At 43.3% G+C, this 20,368-nt stretch overlaps 1 protein-coding gene across 6 annotated transcripts in view; it reads right to left on the bottom strand.

The window, feature by feature from the left end:
- Positions 1-469: 469 nt before the first annotated feature.
- LOC121598934 (proteoglycan 4) overlaps positions 470-20,368 on the bottom strand; it is a 122,403-nt gene continuing 102,504 nt past the window's right edge. For 4 of the 6 annotated variants that reach the window (XM_041926310.1, XM_041926313.1, XM_041926312.1 and 1 more), the window contains 5 exons: positions 12,706-12,927; positions 10,553-12,356; positions 8,705-9,344; positions 7,336-8,637; positions 470-2,294 (listed from right to left, as the gene is read on the bottom strand). In XM_041926310.1, coding sequence (XP_041782244.1) covers positions 7,423-8,637; positions 8,705-9,344; positions 10,553-12,356; positions 12,706-12,927 — 3,881 coding nt within the window. In that variant the 3' untranslated portion in view covers positions 470-2,294; positions 7,336-7,422. The remainder of the gene's footprint in view (positions 2,295-7,335; positions 8,638-8,704; positions 9,345-10,552; positions 12,357-12,705; positions 12,928-20,368) is intronic. The other 2 variants (XM_041926315.1, XM_041926316.1) reach the window with 2 other exon arrangements.

The raw sequence follows: 20,368 nt of genomic DNA, 5'->3' as shown, positions 1-20,368 counted from the left end.
TAGTATGTTTATTCGTATAAAGGCTAAATAGGAACGTTTAGTTGTGGTAGTACCAATAGCGGTAAAATTGCACTAAAATACATTTCATACGATAATTTAAAAGTAATGAAGTTATTTATGTTAGTGTGCCATAATCTCAGGGTATTTTAGATTTTTTTTCAGAATATGTTAGACATGTCGTATTGTTTTCACTAAAATAAGCAACAAAAAATGTGTTTTCTGTTAGTAATTTACCGAGTGAGGGTTGACCGTACAGTATACCGTTCTTTAGTCAATATTTTCATCAATGAGTTAGAATAATGAGTTAGAATAATCAAAAATTTACCTTCCTGGTACTTTAAATCCAGTAAAAAATCTGTACATCTATACCACTACAAATTGCACCACCATTTGGTACATTCACTCTAATACTTACTCCTTTCAAACATACTTTCAAATGCATATAATTCGGGGTTTTTCGGACACGACGCATTTTTCATATGTATAAATTTTATTAAAAGAAAGTTTAATGAATACAGTACTTTTAACTATAAAGTCAATAGCATATTGTGACGAGTTTTGAAAATTACAAAAAAAGCAAAGACACAGAAAATTCTTATTTACAAAAGACACTTTAAAATAAACATAAAATTAAAGAAGAATGAAATTTTCAATTGGAATACTAACTCGACGTCCATCGCTTGATTTGTAAAGTCATTTTACATTAAATTATAAAGCACGTGTATTGAGCTGAGTATTTTCATGTTGTATTTTGATGTACCGTTTCTTAAAATCGGTCAACGCATTTTCGTTCATTTATAGTACTAGCTATTTCTAGAACAATTGCAGTAATCACTATGGAAACGATTCAGAAATATTGCTGAGCTGCTCAGTATTAGCACAAATCGGAGATAAGTAGCAATCTGAAGACTGTAAAACATTTCTAGTAGCAATTAGCATTTTTTAGAAGTAATAAGAATACGAAACAATAATCAATTATTCATAGTCGATTTTATCATAAAAAAAGATCGTAAAAAGGAAAGTTCAAACTTGAAAGACAAACTAAATTATTTACAAAAGAATACTATATCGGAACAGTTTAAAAGTGTGAGCTCCAATAAAAGATCTTTCTTGTAATCAGAAATTTGTATTAAAATTTTACTGAGCTAAATACTGCAGACAAAGTAGATAATTTCGTTTCAAGCGAGGCTTGTTGCGTAGCCACACAAAAACGCCTGTGTGCTCCTCAAGCACGATTGTCGAGCCGATTGTTGCGATAATCGTATAAAATATTTACAAAATTATCCGTTTATGAATACGGCGTATCCATTACACCCGATACACCGAGAAAATGGTCCGTAGTTTGCGATGATGCGCTCCAATTTCATAAATCCATTCTTTTCCAACTTTTCTATTCATCTTTAACGACCACACTTTTCACTCCGATTTCATTCGTTTTTGCACCTTCGTTTGGTTGGTTCGCCATTGCGTCGCCATAAACCGTTTATCCTTTGCAGCATAAAAAAAACCTTTTACGCATCCTATCCTGTTTTTTCTCCTCTCTCACACTGTTTTGCCTTATTTCGCGTGTCCCGCGACCCACCGAAGCTAAAGGGGTGCACTTACCCACCTTTTAAAATCACTCCCGCCTCATCGTATGCTTCTACGGCAACATTTTCACCGTATTACCGAGGCTCTAGTTTGAATTAAATTTAATGCTATTCTTAAGGCAAATGTTTCTTCCCTCGCTTACATCGCGCTGCTGGGAGGATGCGGGTTGGAAACAAAAAAAAAACAAGGGGAAACATTTCGTCCACTAAACGGAATGGAATATTTTATGTCCAGCCACCAGGTTTGGGTTCGTCAGTCAAGGGTAGGTTTTGGATCCGCCTGGATCGTCCGGCAAGAAAAACAAAACATGCAAATAACACTAAACCATCGTTCCAACTGAGGGTGGCGCGCCTTATTTTCCGCTGGGGTCTGGTTTCTTTTTCTTCTACTCCTCTTTTTCCTTACTCTATTGTCAGCAGCAAACGGTAGATACAGGCGTCTCATCCCCAGCCGTGGCAAGATTCCTGTGCACAGACATTTAACCTTTCACATCCTATCCTGTGGCGTGCTATCTCTATTCTTTCCGCCGCTGCTTCGCTGCACCGTTGAATAATTTTCTTTTCCACGCGTCACCAGCCCGACACGGTATCATTGCGGAATTTATCGTGGCGGTAGAAGATTATCCACGGCCACGGTTAATACAGCGGGCCCGGGATGTGTTCACTGTTCGTTGTGGCATTAGCTTTTGTCCCTTGTACGATCGTCTATAAATCAATGTGAAAAGAAAAGGATTAAGGATTAGTAAGTCGCATGGATCTCCATGTTAAAGTTACAGGAGTTAAAAATATGCTTCTTTGCAAGCATTAAGTAAGAATAAAGGAAAATGTTAGCTTTTTGATAGGCATGAAATGTATTCCCTACCCTGTGAAGACCTTTGAGAAATGCTTTTAAAAGCTTTTGTAGATTTTTTAGATTTAAATGCAGAGCACTGTGAATTTAAAACGAAAGTTCCATCATTTATGATGAAGCATACACACTCGATGTAACTCTTAATGAACGAATTCCTTCGTAAAAGGACGAAAAACACACCACATTTCATGGTCTGTTGAGCAGTACGTACGTACGTACTGAAAGGTGCACAAAATTGCATTCATTAAAACATTGTTGAGGAAAAGGGGATAGTTTCTGCCTGGCAAGTAATGCTTCCAAGAATGCACAAGAGTGGTTCTAGAATTCTGGCCCCAATTTATTCTTTGCTTTTAAGTTGAAACCCCATCCCAGTTACCGGCCGAATGGTTGAGTTTGAAAACTTTTCCTTACCCGTTGAAAAGAATTTTGCATTGCAAAAGGGGGAAAAGGTTGAACCAAACTTTGACCACCGACCGATGACGACGACCCAACCAGAACACATAAATCTTTTGACCGTCAAACGGTTTTCTTGTGTTTTTTCTTCTCTCTCTCTCTCTCTCTCTCTCTCTCTCTCTCTCTTTCTCTCTCGTATGGGCCCACATGAAAAACTCAGTTGCCTGGGATACAGGGACGTAAATCAAAGAACCATCATCTTAACGGCAAACGAAACTTCAAAAGTGTTTTTAACGCCATTTTCCACCAGCCGCTAGTAGCTCAACGGTTGAAGATTCGCAAGCTGTTTGGTCGCTTCTCTTCGAGGGGTTAAGCGGAATATAAAATAGAGCAGAATGATTTCACCAACAGACTTTTTTTGAGTCGGTTGGAATCTTTATTTCACACATTGCTCACTTTGGTAAAATTGTTTGTCTCGGTGGTTTTGCTCTGAAGTGGTCAAAATGAGCACTAGAAAGAGAACAAAATCCCATCCCTCACGTATACGTGTTGTGCAGGGATAAATTGCACATTACTTGCAGTAGGTGTTGAGTGGGGTAGCGTGAAGAGTAGAATAAAACCTGATGAAAAAAGGGCCAGCACCAAGCAACCAACTGACGTCGAGGATAGAACGGTTGCCCCTGGAAGCAAGTTGCAGAAATTTCACGCAGTGTATCTTCTTCCCTCCCAGACTTTCTTTTGCACTGAAGCACTGAAGTGTCAGTGTTTGTTGTGGTTCGGAAGGGCTCGGAAACAACCAACAGACACTGCACCAGAACTCTTCGTATTGCCAGCAAAGCTTCGACAAATTCACGCAACAATTCCCACCACATTCTGCTGTGGTTTTGCCCATACTTAATTCCGATCCAGTTCCTGCACGAGAAAACCGAAGGAGCCGATCGTACTGCGGCTGTTGCTGGTGTTTTGGTGGTAGCCAAGGCACTCTAAACCACCGGTTCCTTCTCCTTGCGTACTTGTCAGAGGAAATATTTTCACACTAATTAGTGTCACTTTACCTCGTTCTAAACACACTGTGGTCGATGGATGATACCATTCCCGGAAAGGTTTGCTAGGTGACGGTGCGTTAACAGCTTTCTAATAGAGTGCTCGGATGGTTCGGTGAGCGATTCCAAAGAAACGGACGATACTAGAAGCTACTGCTGTGTGATGTGGTTTTGATGAGTAATCAAACTATAGATAAGTATGGAGATGACGTTCGTTTTATTTTCATCTGATTATCTGAGGCGGCAGGTTCTTTAGAAGATAAGATTAGTAAACATTCCCTAACACACAGTTGAGAAATGTTCTCGTCTTCACAATAGAACAATACGAACACTTTGTTTAACTCTACGATTGTTTGACCGCAATGCGCGTTCTATTTTGTTACGAGTAGATCTACAACTCATCGACGTTCAAATGCAAATTTAATCATTCTTCATCTTCTTCAAAACGAACATGTTGTTAAGTCATACGAGTTGACAATTGTACCACGGCACTGTTGCAAAGTTCAACATTATAATATATTAAAAACAAACTGTTAATCTTTATCTCGTATCTTTAATTCTGCTAACCGTAAAGTGATAGGATAAAGTTAGACAACTTGTTTAAAACGTTGTCTTGTATAAAACGTTGAATTTAATATATGATATAGGATATATGATATAGGGTAGGATGTATGATGTAGCTTTTGCTAACATGTATCTCTACCATCACTCTGCTCCTTGTTTCGTCGTTTGAAGAACCAACCCATTTTCTTCACCAATTCAAATGGTTTTGTTCACATGTAGATCAAATATTGATGTAATTCTGTTTTCAACTAGCCAACCACTTTATTGAATCAGCTATTGATTGAAACACAAATGGCCAGTTGGACACGGTTCGATTCCAAGTTTATGGCACATCTCCATGCAACAATCCTCTCGACGACGATACAGCTGATGTTAGTGCCTATGCGTTATGTGGTCGACCTATGGCTACTCAGCCTTCGCAGGCATTTATTCAAACGACTTAAAGTTTTCGTTACGCTCTACTACGCTTGTAAACCGGTTAAAAAAGGTCCACGGGCCGCTCCTAGATCAGATCCCCTAAATGTTATAGGCTTTTTGTTTTTGTTGGTTTGCGTAGAAAGCGCGTCGGAGACGAAAAAGACGACGATTCTAATCCAATCAAACGGTCTGATCGGCTCCTTTGTAGCGCTTTATGTCCTTTCCTCTCTCGCTCAAATAAAAAAGGCCACCATCCATCCACCATCCCTGAGGGGATGCATCGTTAGAAAGAAATAGGAATGCTCAGTCTTTGGGTGAATAGAAAAAAAAACTAATCCGTTTAAGGATTTTCCAAAACCTCGCCCGAAAACAACCCAAACGGGGCCAATAAAAATAACCCTGAAAGGAAAACTCTCGCCGGTTGAGTTCTAGCACCGTACACAGGCTCATAAGTCTTTCGCGCGTTTCCCTTTGTCCATTTTTAGTAACAGCTGTAGAAGTTGAATAAGCACATCGTGACAACAAAAAATAGTCCCGTTGTCCCCTGTTTTTACTCCAGAACAAATAATTTCTCTGCCCAAACAGCTACCGAATGTAGTGGAAGAAATACAACAATACGATCAATCGATCGATAGAAGCATACGGTATCTATTCAAGCAGCACACAACAAAGACAGTGACAAAAAGGAGTGTTCCCTAGCGAACCAATTCGCCAAAAAACCTCAACTGAAATTGTTTCCCCAACTAAACTTAAGTGAAGTAATAAAATAAGTTCGATTGAGCAGTCTTCACCAAAACCAAATGGTAAAAGAAGTAAACGAAAAATTGGTCCAACATGAAATGCGTACATACAGAAACAAAAGGGCTCACTGTACATTGGCAAACTGGCGGCAAAAGTCGTAAAATAAAGGCGAAATGAGCCATGGTAACCATACTTTGCGCTTGCTTTGTGCACAGAAATACACACATCTTTTCCGACCGGAAGTTGATCTTCACCGGATTTCACGCGCATCTGGAGAGCGGATGAAGGGAGATGAAAAAATCCTATTCCGGAAAAGGAAAAAAAAGAAAGTGAAAAACTTTCCATCTACCCACGACTCTTCGCTCCGACGTTGCCTTAGTTCAATAGAAACAGTTCCAGCAAGGCAAAGACCAAGTCTTACAGTGTGTGCCGTCGCCAGCCGGACGTTGGGTTTGACTTTGCGGGTATTAATGATGATGGTGATGATGATGATGTTGATACTGGCGATGGCCAGAGACACCATAGTTTCGCTAAACTAGCTGGACAAATAGTAAATGAGGAAAAATCGTCCTTACATTGTGCTGTCCTGCGATGATGTGAAAGTTGAGCCATTCCCGCGATGCATTGTACGCTAGGACGGGTAAAAGTTTGCGAAGCGAAATAAACTTCCATTCAACAAGAGAATTAAGATGACTTCTCGTACCAATTTTTTGCTTCTTCGTACTTCTTCCCTCGACAATTTTAGCTCATGAAACCAATCGGTAGTACATCGGTATGGAATGGACTGTTATTAGCGAGTTTTCTGTGCAGCACTTTTTTTCCTTTTGCAGTCGCATATTGGATGTGTCTGTTTAGGAGCCCAATGGGGAGCAGAACTTGGCATTGAGTGGATTTCAATCAGCTTGGATCGGTCATTGTTTCGAAGGGTAGATGGTCCACCCTGAAATCATTGTGCCTTTTTCATTTTGTAAAGGCTTTCTTTAACCGGAAGAAGGTAATTTAACTATCCACAGCAGCATGGCAATAATGTAAAAAGATGTATTGATCACGATTTGGTATCATTTGCAATGCTTGGGCTTGCTGGAAAACAAAATCTTAGCTGTTTTTTTCTTCCTGCTCCATTCACAAGCACCAGACATAGGTCTTCCACAATAGACCAAGCTTGTTGCACGTTGATGGCAAGCGGAATCTACCAGGGAGATCTCGATGCAATTTCTGGTGAAAAGCTTTATCCACTGTTCTTACTGATGGATGCAAACACAAAAGCTTCTCGGGTCGAGGCTAATAGTCCCGCTGCTGGTTCAAGTTTGTTTCCAAAGTGGGACATTGCAACGAGCAGTGCAGGAAAACAAATTTGGTTCGAAACTTTAATACCACTCAGGATGGAAGACAAGTAGACCCGGATGTTTGTCCGATAATTGCGCACAAACCAGAGGCTGAATAAACGACAAAAACTTGCTCAAACTACGATAATCTGCCCATTCGATTAGAGCTGTGCGGGAAAATTAATTCAAACCGTTCTGTTTACTTAGTTAGAGGGTTGGTTGCCACAAAAACTTGACCGCAAGGAAAAAATCTCGTTAGTGAGGATTTGTTGCACCAATTGCATTCATTAAGGCGTCTTTTACTAGCAACGACTAATTATGCGTCCATTTTTTGGACTTTCATAAAATTATGGTATTTCATTTGTACATGTTAAATGGCTTATTATTATCTCATTATATCTACTTAGGCTTACCTTCTCATTCACGCCATCTCTGTCGCGCTCTGTCAATTCGTTATCCTAAATTAGCAACTAGGCAAGTTAATTCGCTACCATCTCTCCTTAGCCGACGAACGGGAACGGTGCGTACGGGTTGGGGAAGAATCCGGGGAATGCAGCGGCTGCCGTCGGTTGGACGGACACCGACTGGGTCAGGTAGGTGGTCAGCACCGTTGGAACCACCGTCGTCGAGTAGAGCGTGGTATACGCCGTCTTAGCACCAAACGTCAGCTTCAGCACCTTACTGTTCGTCTCGGTGACGATTGTCTGCGTGACGACGGGTGTCGACTGAATCTGGAGCGACTGTTGCTGCTGTTGCTGCTGCAGCAGAAGCGGATTGAGCTGCGGAATCGGCGGGATGGGCAGGCTGGGCAGCGTCGTCGTTACAAGCTCGTAGCTCGTCTTGGTGATCGTACCGATCGGGCGCGAAATCGTGCTGAGGATTGTGTTGGCACCGTTGATGATGGGCAGCACGTGCGACTCGTACACCGTCTCGAGCTTAATTACCGGCTTCGAGGAGGTCAGTACCGAGGGAATCTGTGCAGCAGCTGCCGGGTTGAGCAGACGGAGCAGCGCCAACTGCTGCAGCTGTTCGGGTGTAAGTGCGGGAGTCGTTACCGGTGCTTCGGTGGTCACACGGTTTTCCTTGTTGCTTCCCGTGATTTTCTTCTTCGGTCGAATGTTCTCCGGGATGTTTGTCTTGTCCACCTCGGACAGGTCAAAGTCGGACCCGATGTTCGAGAGGTCCAGATCGGATGGAAGCCGTTCGCGCTTGGGCTTATCCTCGTCGTCGTTCTCGTTGTCATCACCGAACTCCAGCTCCAGGTGTAGCTCAGATCCTGCCTCGTCCAATCGGCTGTTGAACTCGTTCAGTGTGCGGGACGGTACGAAATGGTACAGCTCCATCGGTGGCAACGTTTTGGTGGCAGTGACCAGGCGCGTCACGTGGTACGTTTGAATGAGTGTGTAGCTGGTAGTATCACCTTCTCGGATAACAGGCAGAATGTGCGTCTTCAGCATGGCCTGGGTAGTGCTGAACGTTTCCGTTAGCGTTTCAAGTGGTGGCGTCTCCGTGTCAAGGCCCAATACAATCGGAGGCAGTGTGGCAATGCTCGAGTCCAACAAATTGCTCTCCTTGTCAATGTGCGTCGTAGTGGCCAAAATGTTCTCGGTCAGTGGTTCCGTTAGCGACGGTGTGATGGTGGCCGTCTCCTGTTCCAGCACCTTCTCAATAGTCGATGTGACAGTAATGTAGCGCGTGTTTTTCACCGTACCCACCTAAAAGAGAAGAGCATTTGCATGAGATCAGTTCAGTCTTGATTAACTATCGCGTCGCTACACTTACCTGGAAGGTGTAGGGTGACTTGATCGTTGCAATCTCGTAGTACGTATCGCGGAAGTCAGCCGGCGTCGAAATCTCCACCTTCAGCGTCTCGATCGGATAGCGGCGCTCGATCTGGTTATCGTTCTCCGCATCGTTCAGCACATTCCCATGCACCGAGCCGGACTGGTCCAGGTCCGCATCCGTGTCCACCTTTTCCGCGTGCTCGGGTGACTGCGCAATATCATTAGACTGTACGGATGTGTCGGAAATCGGTGCGGTCGTGAGATTTTCCAGTACCTGATCCTTGGGCTTGACCGCGCTCTGCTTCCGGATCGCGACTGTTGGCTTCGCGGGCGATTTGTACTGCCAGCGGCCCGGCGACCGGTTCAGCTTGAACTTGTACAGACTGGTGGTCTGGCCCGGTTCCTGATCCTGCGGTGCGGACGGTTGCGGTTTCGGCTTGAACGATCGTCTGGTAGCCGCATCCGGCTGCTGCTGCTGTACCGTCGACACGCTGTGGGATGATGTTGGTTTGAAACCGTTACGTGAGGACTTATTGCGCCGGTTCTGATAGCCCGAGCCGGGCGTCGGATTCGGCTCACTATAAACGGACACCGTGGCAACCTCCACGCTTGATGTAGAATAACGGTTAAATCTTGTACTGCAAAAACACGGTTAGCGGAAGAAAAGGGAGGGAAGTGTTTACAATCACCGGGGTGGTGTCTTTGTACCAGTATGTACACAGTATGTGTGCGTGTGTTTTGCCGTTGGTTTGCATGCAGCACTTTGCCCAGAAGAAAACAAAACCCAAAACGAAACGCTCGCTGAATGTGTTGATGGAGAGTTTAGTGTTCATGAGATCATGAGATGGTGATATCATGTATAGTGACATTGTGAAGTTTGTGAATCGTGACAAGTATGAATGGGATGTATAGTGGATTGCGTAAATAGGTGAAAACATGTGAGGAGTATTAAGATGTGATGACTGTATGGTATTGGGTGTGCGTTCATGCAAAAATAAAAACAAACAAAAAACAAACGTGCAAAACGTAAAACAAATGGGTAAAATAATAAAATGAGAAAAAACACACATGCAGCTCAAGCAAAACTCTCATACAAACAGACACATTCAAATCGGTAATAACGTGGTGATGAACAATTAGACATGATGTGTATGAAATGAATGTGGTGAAACATGATAATGAAAATGTGAAAACTTTCAAACATGTGAAGCGCAATCATACAGCAGACACACACGAAAACACAAAAACGTAAATGATTCTTTTTTAGTATCACGGTGAGTTAAATAATTGAAATTTTGGCACAACGAAATTATAAAATTTACACACATTTACATATTGTTCACAAGCAAACGATTGCAAAACGCAAAATTATGATTTCAAAACATTAATGTTTTAGTTTTAGGGAGAAAGAGAGATTTTTATGCTTGAAATAATAGTCGGATGTACAAAATGACAATTAATGACATGAAAGCGTATTGAATTGTTTGGACTTATGAACAACAGAGGAAAATAACGATTCAAAATAAATAAAACGAAAAAAAGAAATAATAACGAAGGTTCTGCTCGACTGAAGAAGATAAAATAAAAAAATAAATAATAGACGACAACACTCATGCATAACATTCACTTACACAGGCTATGAGCACGAAATGGAATGAAATGAAATTAAACCGTCCAGCATAGCCGGATCGATCGTTTGTGTTCACTTTAAATTTTGACTTTCGATGCGAGAACCGGCGCCCCCTCCAGCGGCACGAGTTCTGCATCGGGCAAAGTCGATGCAAGCAATACGTACGACACCTTGCCGGTACGGGCTTAAGTCACCCGACCTGCTACTGCTACTTACTTCTTGGCGACGGGCTTAACGATTTGTGTGTTGCGGTAGCGGCTGCCCGGCTTCTTGCCGTACGTAGGCTGCGGCGTTACTGTGGCTTGCGGTGTAACGGGTTCACTCTCACCGCCCTGCTCCTGCAGATCGTTCTCGTCCTTGCTGATGCGGTTCTTCAGACGGTTTTTGAAGTTACCGCTAGCGCTACCGGGCAGACGGCGGGACGGCCGCACCAGGCTCGAGCTGGGCTGGCTAGCGAACAGATTTTCCAGCGGCAGCCCAGTGTCCTCGAGCGCGTGCGTCGCCGGCGACGGCGTGATGATCGAGGCCGCCTCCGGGTTGTACCGTGGCGTCTTGTTCAGTGCCGGCGCCGCCGTCTTCAGGATGCGCAGCGTCGAGCTCGGGTTCAGCTTGGGCCGCCGGCCATCCGTGGCCGGGCTGGATGGCCCCGCTGCCCCGTTGCCGCTCGCTGCCGCTCCCCCTTGGTTACCTTGAATGACATGAGACGTGCTTTGTAGGACCTGCGCATACTTTCCTGAAATGTAGGTGCCGATCACGCTGGTCTCGTGGACGGTGGTAACGCCCTCCTTAACCACGGTGCCACCGAGCGTCGTCACCAGGCCGGTCGGATGGGATCTGCCCTTATTACCTCGCTTCGGTTTGGCCGCCTTCTCGCGCGGTGCTGACGATGGGGCAGTGGCAGCTACCGGCTGGGAGCCTGCCGCCGTCGGCCTGAGGTTGACGACGCGGAACGTTTCCTCGACGAACTCGGACGGCTGGCGGGACAGAAAGTCGTACTCCGGTTCGCCAAGATTGTTGCCAATTTGCAGCACCGGCACCGGTTCGTCCTCTTGCTCATCCTCTTCCTCTTCCTCCTCCTCGGCGTTGGTATCGTCTTCGGGCGTTTCCTCGTTTTGCTGCTGCTGTTCATCCGTTCCCGCTACAGGCGAGCTTCTATCGGCCTGAGCATCCTTTACCCCAGCAACTGGTTTCACTTCATCTTCCGAAATGTTGGAAAACATTATCGGCGAGTGCTCTTCGTGCTGAACCTCGGCAGCATTCACCACAGCCACCGGTTCTTCCGTCGTCGTGGTTGTTGTACTTGCAGCAGTTACTGGTTTTACCGCTTCAACAACGTGCATCTTCGGTTTCTCTGTAACTTGAACCGCTTCTACTGCTACATTTGCGACTGGACTGGCTTCTTGCTGCTGCTGTTCCTGCTCCTGCTCCTGCTCGTGCTGCTGTTCCTCTTCTTCTTCTTCTTCCTCTTGTTCCTCTTCATCGTGCTGCTCGTCATGTTCTTCTTCAGCAACTTCGTGCACTTCCTGTTCCTGCTCCTGTTCGAACTCTTCTTCCTCCTCTTCCTCCGATTCAACTGCCGGGACAGGCTCGGGCGTCGTCGTCGTCGTTGGTTCAACCTTCGTAGCTACCACCTTCACGATCGGTGCGACTGGTTTAATGATCACAGATTTCGGTACCGGTTTCACGATGAATCGATCTGCCTGGGGTTGTTCTTGTTGTGGCACGGGTTCTGCCTTAACTGGGGCAACTTCGACGATTTTCGGCTTCGGCTTTAGGATCGGCTTGATTGCCACCTTAGGAACGGCCTTGGGGACGAACTTTAGCGGACCGATCGGTTTCGCCGTCGGAGGCTTCGGAGTTTCCGGCAGAACCTGCACGATGCTGACCTTCTCCTTTGGCTGCACCGGCAGCACAACCGTTTTGCTGGGTTTAATCTCCTTCACCACTTCCTCCGTGGTAGTGGTGGTGGTTGGGGTCGTTTCAATGACCGGTGGTGGTGGAGCCGTCGTTTTTGGTGGTTCTAAAAGTAGATAACATTTCGTTGAGCACCAACTACATAGCAGTGAATACGAACTTTGTTTGATTGTTAGTGTGTGTGTTTTGAAATTATTAAGATAAGGTTAAACATGCAGTTACTTCTGGCCGATGATTGCTTGCCCCACCCTGGCACTTTAAAATCCGCCTGGTAGTTTAGTTTGCTAATGCTTAGCACAGTGGATAATTAAAATCTGCAAACACCCCACCCTTTGGCAAGCTGTATTTTTAGCAATCATCTAAATCAACAACAAACCTATCTGAACAATCAACCGAATGTGCCATCCCACCATGGCAGCTGACTGTTCGCAATCTGAATGCTAAAACCGAATTACCTGTCACAGCCGGAGCGGCACTCTGCGGCGAAAAGATCATCACCGTGTTACCGATGGTGGTGGTAAAATCGAGAAATCCATACACCGTCTGGGTTGTGTAATAGTCCGGATTGACGTCCTGGCTCGGCAGCACAGCAAACACTGGATCCCCGCCGGCATCTTTCGGTGATGAGTCCCCATAAACTCCGCCTCCTCCCGGCGAATAGACGGCACCGTGTACGGCTGAAACGATGAATAGCGACGCGAAAAGAGCAGTGAAAATAGTTGTTCAAAATTATCAATCGTGTAATCGTGCTGTCGAATGCGGAGAGGGTCGCTAGATGAGAAACTTAAATAAAGCCACACTAATTTCCTACCAGCGCTCTACGGCCACCGCAGCCAACGGGGTAAACCATTCAGGCAAAGGCGTATCGATTGCGACACCGTGGGTTGTGAACGATCATTTATTCTAAAATGGCGTTCAACCAACAATCCGCAGCGCGAGTTGGGCGTAATAATTTGCTCAAATATTGACGCCAACAGTCTGTCACTTTTCCCATCACCTCGGCAACGAACGGTGGAGGGCTGTGCACAGTGTTCCACTCAGAAGTTTTGTCGCACAGCTCACAATAAGCAAACAGGCAGCAATCAATTCATCTCTGCGTTTCTTTGCATTTGGTTATTTAAGTTTATCAAAATTTGAACGGATTTGTGATGCCGGTGTGAGGGGCAAAAATGGCATAATTGGAGGAAAGGGTTGAACTTTCATTTGTTGTGCAAGGTTTTGCCAGCGTTTGGAGCAAGCTTAACCGTAGACATCACTAGCTAAGTAGAACTTTATGTCAATATCAACATAACTACACAACGCGTGCGTTTGATTCACTTAAAACTTTCACCTGCAACCATATCCTAACGTTGTTCTCTAGAAAAAATGAAGCTATTTGAATTTACTATTATATTCCAACTAAGCCTGTCTTAAAAAGGGTGCCAATAGAGTCACATAAAGTTCGCTTCCCGAAAGAAAGAGTCAAGAAATTGTCCTAACATTATGAAAACCTCTAATAAACCCTGAAGGCAAATACAGGCTCCAACAGAAATTAATTATAGTATTAAATGATACTTTTTCATTAAAATTTCTTAATAATAACACTTTTTTTTGCTAATGATGGCTTATGGCTTTTACTTACTTTTATTCGTCATACGTATTAGTTAAATTGTTTCTTTTTTACAGTTTTGTAAAATTCAAAACACTTCAATCTCACCTTCTTCACATTTTTCTTCTTATTTAATGCTACTATGTTTGTACTATGTCCTAATATGTTTAAACTTTGATAAACATGATTAAAATAATTTATCGCGTTACTAGTCTTATTCTATGAAAGCGACGGTTCGTTTGATGATTGAACCTGATCCGATGGTCATGTTTTTTTCTTTACATTAAAATTCAAACTCACTCTGTCGGATTTTAAACATATATTATGGAACAAAGGTATGTTTCTTTTAGTTTTATAAGTATTTCTCTCGTACTTAGCGTAAAAAATGATATTTTTATTGCAAATCGAACGTTTAATATTCATGCCGATCGGAATAAAAATCATTTGCCATAGAATTTATTTTTCTTTCACAGCTAAAGAAAAGGGAGCGGTATAAAATATCATTCCCAATAAATTGTAAAGGTTAGTAACAAAAAAAACCTTTCACAAATTTACTCCCCATTGCTTACACTGTAGGATTGATTATTCAGCGTCAAACCTTCTGGAGCGATTAAAATGAGTTTTTTATGTTCAACTTGCCAAACCCTGAGTGTAATATTTCCATCAATCCTACTGTTGAATGGAAATGAATAAATTTTCAGGTACTCTCGTCTGAAACGATAGATACCGTACCCTGTGTTGAGGTGTGATTGTGGGAGCGACATAGAGAGAGAAAAGGCTTCAAGTTATTCCATCCCTTGACGCTATCCCAAATCGATCTTCCACAATGCAGTCTAGACGAATCTGAATGTGAATGGTTGATTTGAAGTCCCCCCTATTTCCAGTCGAAAAAAGCGGAGGCACGTGTTTAAGCATGGTTTGCGATGGTGGAATTGCGCTGGCGGCATGGTCAGCCGGCAGTAGGAGCCTCCCTACTGCACACCAAATCGAAGTCAAATAAATCGTTCGACTCTGTTTTATGCATAGCTTGCTAGAACGTGAACCACAAAACTCACCCTTACTGAAAGTCTGCCAAGTGTTTGTGTGTGTGTGTATGTGTCGGCTCAAGTATGCTAAAATGGAAACGACAGCAAATTATCCGAAAAAAGCGTAATGAAGCTTACGGCATGGGGTGGAACAATGTTGACTCCTTTCTCCCCCTTTTTCAATTTATACTCGCAGAGAAAGTAATCACTCTCCCGAAATAGTCATGAAAATGCTAAAGCTCCCTTCCTACGTAGCGGTACCAGTGGTCATTATGGGTGAAGTTTGAAAAAGTTGAAATTTTATTCCCAGTTACAGGGCATTTGATGCAGTAAGGCCCGTACGAACCACCCTTTTGCAGGCACGATTAATCAGCAGTTGAAGGGTAAGAGGAAAGCTTTGAGCGGGACAAAGAAACAATCACTCACACCCGCTACTCGAAAGGATATTTGCAAATTACCACTTTGCGTGACGAGCCAATTTTAAATAGAATTATACGTTCGAGCATGGAGCTAATGTTTGCACTGTCGGACGAATGCACCACTCACAAACACTATATGATGCACTTTTTATATAAACTTTTTTGTGTATGCTCGACGCAAAGAGAAGGCATCCGATGAACAACGTCATGGAAAATGGCGTACAGTAAGCTTGAGTGAGGTGCGTTTCTTCGCCTATGTACTTACAGATAGGAACTTCTTGCAAAGGGAAGCATTGAATGCAGTTGCGGGGTAAAGTTTGTACCGTGCCTTTCGCCTTTACAGCTTACTTCGTAGTGTGCTTGAGTGGGTGAGGGTGCGGGTGTATGCGTGTGTGTGTATTGCTGATGTTTGCAACTAAGTTGAATAGCAGTTAGGAAACTAGAAACACACGGAAATCAGAGGGAAGGAACGATAATGGCACTGCGAAGGTTTGATGATTGGGCGGCACAAGAACTAGCCAACGAAAGCAGTAAAGTTGCGGTAGTTAGATCGAGAGTTTTTTCCACATTTTATTTCCGCTTTCCGTCCCATGCCGCGGGTTGGCTGCTCCCGCTTTGTAAAGCACAACTTTTGCTCACAAACGATTTACCCTGGTACGCTGTTTTGAGCCGAACATGTGAAGGGAACTGATTGAAGCGTGCGTCTAGATTTCCTGATTCAAAGGGATGCATCGCTAGGTGGAACGTAGTGGAAAAGTTTAAAAAGGCGGAAAAACGAAAACGTGCATCACTCATACACACACACGCACATACAAATACGAACCCATGTGAAAGCGTCCTCAGTAAGTTTCAGTAAAGTCCCTAAACTGATGCCTTTGAACGGGAAAAAGGACAAGTTTTAACGCACAACTCTTGAACCTCCAAGGACAAAGTTGTACCGTATGCGATTGCCAGCCGGTACAAAAGAAGCCTGCCTCTTTGCGGGCGCAGGAGAAACAGAACGCAAAAGCAATCGTCCGAATGAAATGTAACTAGACGGGGTTTGCTATCGGAGCCCCCCACCCCTCCCCCCCTTATTTTTTTTGTCACCGAGACTCCTGCCAAATGGATTGTGCCTGTTATGTTCTTTTGCTTTCTTTAAAAAACCTAAAAGTACATGTGCAGAAAGTTACGCTCCCACAGGTACACCCACGGGCAAACCTTTTGGGTCGCATTGCAGCGTACGTGAATGTATGCACGCGTGTGTCCTTTGACTAGCAGTGACATCGGAAGATAACCAGCAGGACAAAACTGCAGGACAGGGCAGAGCTGGCCTTGTTAACGAGCTTTTACCAACTTCTCCTACCTACCATTTACATGCCAGCACACATATTAAATTCTTTCACTATTCTAAACACGGACCATTCGCGCGAGTGCAATCGAGCAGGACGGCGTGCCTTCGCGCAAGTACAAGACACTCTATGCGCCACTCCATCGAACGGAGCTGCCATTTGCTCACGTTTGGCAGGTTTTTTAGTCGACATTTTTGGTCCTGGACTTAAGGGCATACCATCTCTCAACCATCGCTGGCTCCGTTCCATTTCCGATTCTGCCCGTACAAACCAGCGTACAACCAGTTCGGCTTAGTGCGGCTGACTTTAACAATATATCAAGCTCGGCTTCCTTTTTCGACCGGGCAGCGTCTTTGCTGATCCCCCGGGTCGGTAACAAAGTGGTCTAGATCAAACGATAAGTAACCACGGCCACGATTTGCATACCTAACGATTAGCTCTACGAACCTCTGCGTCTTGCTCCATCTCTTTGATCTCGAACAAGGGTCAAATGTTTCCCACTTGCCGCCCATTCAGTACAACCTGGCAAGTAATGGAGCACGTGAAGAAATGCTTTAATTCGACGTGCCCATTTGCTCCGGCGTGCCTCTCGTGATTGAACGATTTGCGGGAGAGCTAAATTGAAAAAGTCGAATGTAATTTACACGTTCCGATTATAACGATGTGTTTCAACGCTAGTAAAAACATGAATGCATCTATAAAGAATCAACTAGAAAACGAATACAAAATAAAAGAAATTTATTCATAATAATTCCAATATCTTCTGCTACAAGGTATGCTTTCCCCCATTTTACTTGGTGTGTGATGTACAAGTACTGTAGAATAACACGTCCGATCTGCGTGTAAATTGTACACGAATCATTAGTACACAGGAGGAGATTTTTTTACTAAGGGATAGTCAAAAAATAAATAAGGAATCCAATATGTGGCAGTTACATCAATACCACTTGGATTTTTTTTCATATCAAAAATAAATAATTGTAAAAAAAGCATTTGTGTTTCGTATGCTTCATATATTAACTACACATATTCACAATCTACTAAAGCACTCTCTTCAATTCTAATTTAAAAAAAAAACTAGATCTCTACTAGTCTTTAAAATGAAAATTTCTTAAATTAATAATACTAAACCTCGGATTACACATTTAAAACAATTTCATGGTTTCAAGCGAAGCCACTAGCGCTCTTCAGCAAAAGTCAAAGAATAAGAGCACAGACACGGAAATAAAAATATTTGCCAAAATAAAACGCAATGAAACGTAAACAACCAAAATAAAGAAAAACACGTGAATGATAAAATCCAGCCCCACTGGTGCCGACTGATGTGTGGGTAAAGGACACGCACAGGGACAAAACGACACGGTGCTGCCACGTATGTCGTCGATCTGATGCTGAGAAGGATTTTTTACCTTTACGTTGAAAGCTCGTGTACGTATCCTCTTCTTTAATGTTTTCCTCTTTTCAGCGTTTGAGGAGAAAGATCAAAGGTATTCGGTGCTGTTGCCATTCCGGTGCGGCATACAAACCTGCCCTTATTTTTAGCTAACAGGTAGCAACATCTCCTCCAGAATCGCCATCGGCCTTCCCATACACGCTTAACTTCTAAAGCCACGCATGTAAACATCTCAATTAGGCGAGTGCTCTACGGGAGAGCGGTTTTTTTTTACATTAGCGTGGTGAAATGTTTATCCCTCTCCCGTTCCCGTTACCCGCTCCCATCGGTGACAGTTTTATTTCCGGATGATTGTGTTTTCTTTTTTTTTTATTCAACATACATACACAGAGCTTACCATTTAAGCGCTGTGGTGGTTATGCGAGAAAGCAGCTGGAACTGGCTGGAGGGGTCGTTCTAAAACATGATTTCATCATTCTTTTCTGCTTCCTGGAATGGAGTCTCCGCTACGAGTAAGCAAAACCAAAAGATGGTGAAACGTGTATTCTTCGCGCAAAATAATACACATGTATGTTTCACACCATTTGTCTATTTCCTTTCGCCGCTGTCACAACACACACTGGCGACAGTGAGTGAACCATGCGCAGAAGATTAAGACATTCTTAGTATACACAATATTCACAAACAAACAAATAAACAAAATGAAGGCCAGAAAAATATCCCAATCTCGTCCTTCACCACATGGGCCAGGATTATTCATCTCTGATTGTATTGCACAAGGCGCACACGCACACCAACTCGCACGATTACATGGCGTTAGTGTGGGCTTGATTTTCCCCAAACGAGCCATTGCGCTTTTACATGCGTTGTGTGGTGGAAAAACAACGAAAAGGGGTTCCACCAACTAGAACGTAATTGTTTTGTGCAACAGGGATATGTTGCCTAGCGGAACAACACCATCATGTTGGAGTTTGTGAGATGCTTTCGTTTTGCATTCCGTCATGTGTCAAACATCGTTCGCCGCTTCCCGCGGGACAACTGCAAATCGTTTCACTTTTATGCCTCCACATAAATTTAATGGACGATTGTCCCCAAGGCAGCCGTCTCTAAACGTGTGTCACTCGTTTCCCATTTTCTACCTTATATTCCATCTTATCGTCGCGTTATTCCTGCTAGAAGTGTGAGCTACTAGAATAACCCGCAAGGATAAAACAAAAATCATTCACAAAAAGTGTAACACGAATGTAACCAAAGCACCAGGTGTGTTGGAACATTCAAATTCTTAACTTTTCCCCACAGGAATGGTCACAACACATTTTGTGTAAGGTAATTTTCCGTCACCGACCCGTCACACCGCCATCACATGTTTGTCACTTTTTCCCACATCCAAACGGGGTGGTTTTGCTTCCACTTCCTTTTGGTTTGTCAATTGTGAAAGAAAATTGAATTTTTTTGATGCCCCCTTTCGCTCGGCTACTGAGCCGGTGCTATATGTTGGCAGGCCTCAAATTTTGCTTTCCCGGAAGGCCCAAACTGGCAGGATAAAATCTGTTCACACGGATTGCTGTTTAGGGGGAAAGTTTTTGAAGATTTCATGTGGAAATAAAACGTTGATGTCTTCTTGTATGTGTGCTGAAACGCTCAATGATGGAACGATAAAATGCCACAAATTTAAACGTGCAAAACAACCTCGCTGTTACATTTTTTTCCCTACAAACACTGACAAAATACATTGGCGTTGGCGCCTGATGTGTGGTACTTTTGCTTCTGTTATCAAACGTGCATGAAAAGCGCGCCTCATTAAAAAGGCATTCAATGGCAAGAAAGTATGAGTGCGCTCACGTAAAAGGTAATTTTGTGTCGCAGACTGCATGAGTATAGTTAAAGGGAAAAACGAAGATGCTCACAGCACATACACATTTGTACATACCCTTTATACACAATCCGATTGAGCAACTTTTTATTCAAGAGAAGAAAGAAAAACTGTTACCGTCGAAGGGAAGAAATTTTATCTGCACATTTGTATCATCAATTATGTTGTTTTCATATTTGTTTTTCGCGATCGATTCATGGTTTTCGTAAGACACCATATGAAAAGTTTAAACATATTGCGATGTTCACATACGTTTATAGTGTAAATAAACGCCACAGTTTGTTTGTTTAGATACTTTACATTTAGATATGAACATAAATGTAAGATAAATGATAAAAACAATCCTAAATACGATGCCCCCGCATGTTATAAGTCATTAAAATAGATTTTTATACGTTTTGTTGTCGACTGATGTCATGAAAAATAGTTTTTTTATAAGTTAACTGAGCAAATCGAAGAATAATTTCTGAAAATAACAAGTAAGGATAG

This window comes from Anopheles merus, chromosome 3L (genome assembly GCF_017562075.2).
Source record: "Anopheles merus strain MAF chromosome 3L, AmerM5.1, whole genome shotgun sequence".
Lineage (NCBI taxonomy): Eukaryota > Metazoa > Arthropoda > Insecta > Diptera > Culicidae > Anopheles > Anopheles merus.
This window is presented reverse-complemented; position numbering and strand designations above follow the sequence as displayed.